The following is an 8832-nucleotide window of genomic DNA, read 5'->3' as shown; positions in this document are numbered from 1 at the left end:
GCATGTGAACCTGAAGTCACAACCTGTGAATATCATGGTGACTAAGCAGAAACATCATGACCCATGTACCTCACGCAAGGGGAGATCAGCAGGGGCTGTGAGCACTACCAGTCGGAGCTAGAGAGTGAGGCTGATGCCTTACATTTTGAGCATATCTTTTGGTTAAGCTGAGATTCTGATGGAAAGGGAGTAATTGTTAAAAAGAAAATCACAGGCCCCCAAAATGGCTTAACTTAGGTTTGGGCCCCAAGTCAGTAAACCAAGACTTAATACCTAACCTGACTACAGTCTCAACCCCCTAGAAACGTCATGTTTTACCAGTCAACATTGGGATTTCCTGGTCCGCGCTAGGAAATTTACTGATAGACCCCTTCTGCTCCTCTTGGGAGGGTGAGCTTGCTGAAAACAATAGATTCTTTGTTAATAATTTCCTTTCTTCTGCTCCTTCTCTAACTTTAAAAACCTTTGCTTTTTCGTGGCCCTTTGGCGCTCCCCTCTACCCACTAGACGGAATGCTGCCCCATTTGTGAACCGATTAATAAAGCCAGTTCGATCTTTAAAATACACTTGGTTTAACTTTCGTTATTTAACACCAGGAAGTAGCCTATCGCTGACTTAGACCTGAATATGTTTGGTTCTAAAGCCTCTGCCCTTTTTACTTTTTATGCAGAAGGGAATACATATGAATGTTCCTGGCACAGAGGCTAGCATCACAAAAGCGAAACATCTTTTCAAGCCATCGGTCATTGGCAGAGGAGATGTCTCCATCTTCTGCCGCACCAGATCCCCTCGGCCTTAGACAAAGCTGCTTTCCTGCAAGAAGAGAGGACTGGACAGCAGGGAACCCGGGAAGGCTGGGGAGGAGTGTGGCTGGGCAGTTTCCCTGACTGGGGAGCTAGGTAGGTCCGGGAAGCTGGGCCCAAGGCTTAATGCCCAGTAAGTAGTCGATTGGGTCCAAAGGCGAAAACTGACTGCTCGTCAAAGCGTCCTCTGCATGCCTTGGACTGTGTTTCAGGAGCGTGCCCAATGCTGTCCCCCACCCGGTTCCTGCCTGGTTGCTGTGGACTGCTCTCTGAGCTCGGAGTAAATAGACCCCAACCCTCCCAACTATAATACTCTTCTATTACCCAGGATTGGCACGGGAAGTCGGGGGGAGCATTCTTTTTAAAAATTTTCTTAAGATTTTATTTATTGATTTGAGAGCGAGAGAGAGCATGAGCAAGGGGGACGGGCAGAGGGAGAGAAAGAAGCAGGTTCCCCACTGAGCACGGAGCTCCATGTGGAGCTCCATCCAGGACCCTGAGATTATGACCTGAGCCAAAGGCAGCTGCTTAAGCGACTGAGCCCCCAGTCACCCCCGAGGGAGTCATTCTCAACCTCTTACCAGAAGTCATCTGTGAGGACAGTGGCCTGATACACTAACGTCACCAAAGCTCTACTCATCTATCATCCCAGTGTGCAGTGCCCCAGATGCCCTCTAGCCTCCAGGGGCAAAAACCTCCTGGGGCTTACAGAATCTCAGATTGTTGGAGCAGGAAGGGTCTCTTGTCGAATGCCCTGGGTAACTCTGTTCTGGCATTTGCCAGCCTGGATTCTCAGGCGTCCGTGTATCCTGAGCAGGTTCCTTGGTGACAGTAGGCACCATTTATGGAGCCCTTCCAGCCGTTTATCTGCTCCCTGCTGTGCGTCCAGGCTGGAGTTCCTATGACAATGCTGCGGACCTAGCCCTCAATGAGGACACAGCCTTTCCACATTCATGTTCTCCCTGAATTCTTATATCATCATTATCTTTGTGGATGGCAGAATGGAGAACTGATTTATTCAAGGTTCCTCAGCTAGGAAACAATGAAGATGGGAGTCACAGCCAGTCCCCACGTCCACAGCCAGTCCCCACGTCCACGGTCAGTGCCAGACAGAGGGCTCCTTTAGCTACTTTCTCTATCTGCCCCCCAGTTGTCTTGCTCCATAGGCAGTAGGCACCTAGTGAATATTTATGACGGAATGGGGGAAAGAAGGAGGGGCTTGGAGGAAGGAGGTGTGGGTTCAAAACCTTGTCTCTAGAGCGTGGCCTGGGACCTTGGGAGAAGCGTTTAAACCCCTGAAGTCTGGTTCATCAGGCATATACAGTTGATGATAATAGTAACTCTCTATTCCTGGGAAGATCGTCAGACTCCCTGAGATGGTGAGCGCTGAGCCTGGCACACAGTTAGCTCTGTCGTGAATCCTTAAACCGGGATCTGCGCTCTGATTTGGCTGCCCCAGGGCCAACCACTTAATCCCCAAGCTCTATTTGCCTCCCTGTGGGCCCCGTCCTTTCTTCCCCGGGGGCATTACAGGGAGACCCAGGAATCCTGGACCAAGCCCTGGCCGCCCGCAACCTTGCGCTCAGGCCCCAGCGAGGAGGAGGGAAGGGAGGAGCGGACAAGGGTCCGGCTGCAGCTGGTCGAGCTGCGCCAGGCCTGGAAGCTGCTCAGGTTCCTGGTTCCCATCGGGGCCAAGAGTGACACCTGATCCCCAAGGATTGTGAAATGGTCTGAGGTGGCAGCCCGCCCGCGGTGGCCCCTGAGCCCCCTCCCCCCGCGGGCGCGGCCCCACCCCTACCCCGCGCCCCGCCTCCCCAGCGCGTGGTTAAATCCCCGCATCCCCGCGGCGGCTCACACCTGCACCCCGCCCCGGCGCAGCACCATGCCCGCCTGCCGCCCGGGTCCCCTCGCCGTCGTCCTCCTCCTCGGCCTGCTGCTGCTGGGCCTCCCCCGGGTCCCAGGTGAGCGGGGTGGGGACAGCCCTGGGGCCCAGAGGGGCCGTTCCAGGAGCACCAGCCAGGACTGGGCCCAGCCGAGGCGCACGTAGGCTCTCTGGGAGCTGAAGAAATGGGGATTCCTGGGGCGGAAGTGGGGAGACACATGAAGACTAAAATTTGAGGATTCCCTGGGTCCTGAAAGTGGTGACCCTTGGAGCTTGGGGTGTGGGGTCCAGTGTGCTGGAGGCGGGGAAGCCCACTGTGAAATTTGGGGCAGAGGCTCTGTGCTAAACGTGGCCGGTGGGGGAACCCTCTGCTTAGACGTCGGAAGCTCCTGGATGTTCAGCTGTGCGGGGGGGTCCCTAAAGAATGAGGGCGCCAAGGATGAGGGTTCGGTACCCCTCACCCCGTACTTCCAAGTATCGGGGCCTGGCCTGGAGGTGGGGCCTCTGAAGGCTGTAAGAGGGACGCCTAGGGCCAGAGACTGAGAATCCCTTGGAGCTTGAGATCTGCAGCCCTGGGGGCAGGAGGTGGGCTCCCGCTGAGACGGGGGCTCCGCGTCCACTGACTGTGCGCCTCCCCGGCGGAGAAGCGGAGAAGCCCGGCGTGTGCCCCCAGCTACAGGCCGACCTGAACTGCACGCAGGAGTGCCTCTCTGACGCCCAATGCGCGGACAACCTCAAGTGCTGCCAGGCCGGCTGCGCCACCGTCTGCCACCTGCCCAACGGTAACCCGGGGCGCCCGGGGAAGGGCAGGGAAGGGCGGGGTGGGCTGGAGGAGGCAGAGCTTCCGGATCCGGGAAGAGGGCCCCCACTCCAGGGACCCTTGCAGAGTCGAGACGGACGGAACCAGATGCCCTCGTGCTTCCTCGGGGCCCGGGGAGACAAAGGCGTCTCTGAAGCTCAGCGGGAGGTGGAGGGGTGCGGGGGGAGGTCCCCCACCCCTGGCTGGATTCCATTCCCTGGTGCGTGACGGGCTTCCCGGCAAGCACCAGCTGGGACGATGTTCCCGGTGTTCCCGGAGGTCAAGACACCCGGTTCACAGATTCCTCCCCTGCGGGTTGGAGCCTCGGGGAAGCCCGGGACTGGCGAGCGGGCTGGGTCGCAAGACCCGGGGCGCCCAGCCCTTTTGGAGTCCCTCCCCTGGGGCGTCCTTCAGCTCTGGGGGAAGCACTTGGAGCGCCCGGCCTAGCAAGACTCCCCGGATTCCTCTGTCCAGACGGAAAGAGGCTTTACACGTTAAGAGGAGCGCCCAGCCCATCCCTAAGATGTGGTTGTGAGTGTCAGACAGGAAGGCTCTTGCCCAAGGTCACACTGTCACTCCCTGGTTGGGGAGGAGTCACAGCGAGGGGCTTCAACTTTTGCCCCTTCTGGAAGGCTGGTTTGAAGGAAATCAGGACTCCTCCTTGAGCACCCCTTCTCTCTTCCTGTATTTAAAACAAGCTCTAACACTCTAAAGATTGAGAGAGAGAACTATGGAAAGCGCTGGGGGTCCACAGAAGGTCCTTACTAGAGCTCTCTCCCCCGGGGTTATGGGGACGCTCATCAGAGCAGGGAGTGGCATTAGACAAGATGAAATCCAAGCTTCTCATTTTTCACAGGGAAGAACTGAGGACTAGAAGCAGGGATATATGACCTGGGGCACCAAGCTGTGGTGATTGCTGGTCTTCAGCCAGATCACAGCCCCAGGATTCTCCCTCTCCAGTTATTTCTCCCCAGATGCCAGTAGGGGCTGGGGTGGTTTGTAATTAGAGACCTCAGACATGGGTAGAGGGAGGACTGGCCCATGAGGGGCACTTACTGGGTTTGGAGCCTTCTAATCTGGAGCAGGGAGAGAAGGATCAGGAGACGTGAGGATTGAGATAGAAAGAGAGGGGCAGACAGACAGACAGATGAGTAAGGTGGAGGGGGACAGAAGGCATGCCTACTTGTAGGTGCAGTCTTTGCTGGGTTTTTTGTTTGTTGGTTTCTTTGTTTTGTCTCAGATGGACCGACTGAGGCAGGAAGAGGGATGGGGTCTGATGGCCTCCTGAACTAGAATCTCAGAGCTGCCCATCTGCTGGCTGGGTGATCCTTAACAAGTTGCTTTACATCTCTGAGACTCTGCTTTCTCATCATCAGAATGGGAATGATAATCCCAAATTTTGTGGGACTGACATGAGGCTAAATGAAGTAACACACAGAAAATGTCTTTGTAGAGAGCAGATCCTCTCTCCGCAGGGGTGTGTTTTGTCAGTAAAAGGTTCCTGATTCCCCTTTGTCCTAGGGAACCCCAGTGTCCAGACCTGCCCTTTTCAAGGGAATGGATTTCTCTGTGCTGGGAAGGCAACCACTCCTGTCCTGTTGAGCTAATCAGCCAGTTCTGTGCCTGTGTTTGAACTTGGTTGGGCTTACTCTTGGGGTTCTTGGGAATAGAGCCCAGTTCCCTTCTCCTTGACCCAGGAAGTGGAGCAGAGGTTGTGTGAGTGTGTGTGTGTGAGTGTGTGTGTGCAAATGGATGGCCAGAGACTGGGTTCAGGTCTTGGTTTTTGTTCTTCCAGCAGCATCGTGTTGGGTGGTTCCAAAATCAAGGATGGAGGGAACAGGAGAAGGAGGGGTTTGCAGGTGGCCTCCCCAGGTACCCCCGGGGATCAAGGCTGACAGGCAGCTGTCCTGTTTGTGACACAGGGGTAGGGCAGCGTTGCGGACAAGCACTCATCTCCCGGCATCCTGTCTGCCCCCTTCCCCTTGCTCCTTTTTCTCCCCAGAAAAGCAGGGTTCCTGCCCCAAGGTGAACACTGACTTCCCCCAGCTCGGCCTTTGCCAGGACCAGTGCCAGGTGGACAGCCAGTGTCCTGGCCTGTTGAAATGCTGCTACAATGGTTGTGGGAAGGTGTCCTGTGTCACTCCTGTCTTCTGAGGTAGGTGGGGGTGGGGAACAAGAAGGGGAGGGAGAGTGCACTGATGTCTAGCTGTAACGGTGGCTGAAAAGGAGGGCCTGGGCAAGCACACTGCTCTCCACTCTCTGTCCATTTCTTTGCTTTCATGCACTCAACAAGTCTCTGCTGAGCGGTGCCCGGCCCTGGGTACTGAGGATGATACATGAGCGAGCGAATCAGACAAAAATTTCTCTCTGATGCGGTTTACAGGCCAACGGAAGAAAAATACATAAGCGAGTGGATTCTGTAGAATGTTCAAAGGAGAAAAGTGCCGTGGAGAAAAAGGAAACAGAACAGGGATGGGCGTGCTGGGGTAGGGGTGGGGCAGAGTGGGCAGGAAGCAGGGCTGCTTTTTTTTTTTTTTTTTTTTAAACAGGGATACTCAGGGAAGGTCCCACCCAGAAGGCAGCATTTGAACACAGACTTGCCAAAACTTGAAGCTATGAGGATCTCGGGGAGGGGTGGGGTGGGTGGAGGGTGGTGGTGTTAAAGGTGAGGGGCAGCAGGTACAAAATCAGGAGTGTCCCTGGTGTTTCAGGAAAAGCCAGGAGGCTGGAAGGGAGCAAGGAGAACACAGGAAGAGGAAGGTCAGGGGTAAAGGGAGCAGCTCCTCAGGGGCCTGATAGGTTGCTACAGGACTTTGGTCTTGACCTGGGGATGTTGCCTCTGTGGAAATGGACATGCTCTTGCTTAGATCTGAAAAGGATTGCTCAGGCTGCTAGATGGAGAGTAGACTGCAGAGGGGGGATGGCAGAAGCAGGAGACCAGCGGGAGGCTCCTGTGAGAGGCTAGCCCGGAGATGACAGACCCGGGGAGCTAAGTGGCTGGGTTTGGGACATAATGTGAAGGTGGATGGGACAGTATTCGCTGATGAGTGACATTATTCATGGGACAGTATTTGCTGATGAACTGGGCTGCATGGAAAGAGAAGATTTACTCTGTTTCCATAGCATGCACCTAGAAAGTCAGCGGTGGGAGGAACAGCTGTGTCCTGAGAGAGGGGACAGTAGACAGGACCTGGAGGGGACGGCGAAGGGGCAAGCTCTTTAAACGTGGCCAATGGGAGGCCGAAGACTGATCTTTAGTTTCGCCAAAAGCTTGGCTTTTCAGGACGCACGCACGTGGCGGGCATCAAATGCGTATTCGAAGTGTGACAAGCACTCGCTCCGGGGCAGGTGGGGGCTGTGTTTGATCACCTCTGGTGGCTCAGACTGCGCTAGGAAAGGACTGTGGAGCGTCTCTCTCCCCTACTTACAGCTAAAAATAAAACAATACTAAGTCCTAGAAAAAGTGTGAGTAAGTAAAGAAATACAAGGCCCAAAGCACGTTTGGTTGGCCCAAACTGGAAGATCCAGCGCTGTGCCAAGGTCTCTGTGTCAGATGCTGGGACGGAAGGTGACCACGGCCCTTCCTCACAGAGCAGCCCCGTGGCCGAGGCGGACGGATGGACAGACACTCCCAGTGCCTGTCCTCAGTGCCATGGTGAGGGAAGGGCTGAGTGCTGTGGGAGCAGAGGAGGAAGGCCTCCCGGGGGCGGGGCGGTGGAATGGTAGAGACAGCAGGCTTTGCAGAGGGATGACCGTGGGTCTGTCCTCAAAGATGGCCCGAAGGTCAGTAGTGGGGTGACGTATAGGAGGAGAAGGAACCTGGAGGCACCCTGTGGTTGAAATATCATTGTTGATGGGGGGCTAGCTCGAGACGCTCTCAGCCCAGGGACTGACGGGGCACGGGTGGGACTGAGTATTGCACAGATGAGAAGACTGAGGCCACCGACAGGGGAGGATCTGCCCAAGGCCCCATGGTTGCTATTTCGAGGGGTCCTTCCAGGGCCTGCGCGGGAACCACCGTCTCCCAAGGGCTCAGAGCTCTCCAGGGATGCCAGCCATCTCTTGCGTCCAAGGGGTGGGGGCATGGCTGGACTTGTGGCCAGGAAGACCCAGGTTCAGGTTTCAGCTCTGACACTTAACTAGTTTTTACCTCCCTGAGCTGCCATTGTTATGCTTCTAAAATGGGATCAATAGGATGTCCTTGACCAGCTAATCCCAGCTTAACCTAAAGAAGGGAGGCACGGTGGAACTCCCTGGTGGTTGAGGGACTTGCAGGGAGACAAATGACCAAGGTCCCCCAGGAAGGCCGCTGCGGTCCGTTGAGACACGGTTACCCAGGTATGTCCCAGGATGGCCTGAAGCATAGGAGGTGAGTCTAGGATCTGCAGAGCCGCGCAGGCCGAGGCCCCCAGCCTCAGGAAGGCAAGGCTTTGCTGTGCGTATAGTGGAAAGGGAGACTAGGGGAGCTCTGGTCCAGAATTGAAGCTCCAGGTCCTCTTGGCTGGTATTTTGGATATTGTCATTGATGTGTCATTATGATTTTCTTCCTCCAGCTCCGGCCATCACAGCCTAAGGAGTGGGGGAGCGGATGTTTCTGCCCGGCCCTGCCTGGCTCCAGCCCAGCTACCCTCCCCTCTTTTTGGCCTCTGCACTCTCTCCAGGACTGAGCATTGCTTTTTCCTTTTCCAACCAATAAAGTGACCACTTCCAGCAAAGGGTGCGGGGCATGGCCTCTATTCTTAATCATTCCGTCCCGGGCTCCCCTGACTCTGGGTTGAGGAGGGGTGTCGGGGGTGGGGGACGACCAGGTCATCAGGGCATGAAGTCCAGAGCCAGATCAACTCTGAAACATCGAACATACATTCAGGGGTTGGCTTGTGTAGTAGTACTTTTCCCAGGAGGCTGGGGGTTATCCTCTCCCCAGGAGGGAGACGGAAGAGAGAACAGGCTCACAGACAGGATAGAATCGGTTCCGAAGCTACTTCCGTTCATTACCGGGAGCTTGAGAACAGCAAGTCTGGGTGCTGGACCCAGGGCTGGGAGACTTGTGTGTGAGATCTCCCCGAGCCACAGCAACCCTCGGTGTGGCTGATGACTGTCCAAGTTCTAGACTAGGAGTCTGCCAGGTGACTTGTTTGCAGTTAAGTGGGTAGAAAGTAACAAAGCTGGGGTCCTTTCATTGGTTGTTGGTTTTGTTTTGCTTTGCTTTTGTCAAGATTTTATTTATCTATTTGAGAGAGAGCACGCGTTGGGGGAGGTAGGGGCAGAGGGAGAGGGAAAGCAGACTCCCCACTGAACAGAGAACCTGACATGGGGCTTCATCCCAGGACGCCAAGATCATGACCTGA

At 55.5% G+C, this 8832-nt stretch overlaps 1 protein-coding gene across 1 annotated transcript; it reads left to right on the top strand.

Moving 5' to 3' along the window:
- The first annotated feature begins 2676 nt into the window (after nt 1-2676).
- WFDC2 (WAP four-disulfide core domain 2) lies at nt 2677-8199 on the top strand. Its single transcript, XM_044262305.1, has 4 exons — nt 2677-2763; nt 3323-3467; nt 5487-5639; nt 8038-8199. Exons 1-3 carry the CDS (start codon nt 2686-2688, stop codon nt 5636-5638), a joined length of 375 nt encoding a protein of 124 aa, XP_044118240.1. The 5' UTR covers nt 2677-2685; the 3' UTR covers nt 5639; nt 8038-8199.
- Nucleotides 8200-8832: the final 633 nt, after the last annotated feature.

Source organism: Neovison vison, chromosome 8 (genome assembly GCF_020171115.1).
Source record: "Neovison vison isolate M4711 chromosome 8, ASM_NN_V1, whole genome shotgun sequence".
Classification (NCBI taxonomy): Eukaryota; Metazoa; Chordata; class Mammalia; order Carnivora; family Mustelidae; genus Neogale; species Neogale vison.
Note: the sequence above shows the minus strand (reverse complement) of the source record. Positions and strands in the feature narration are given on the sequence as shown.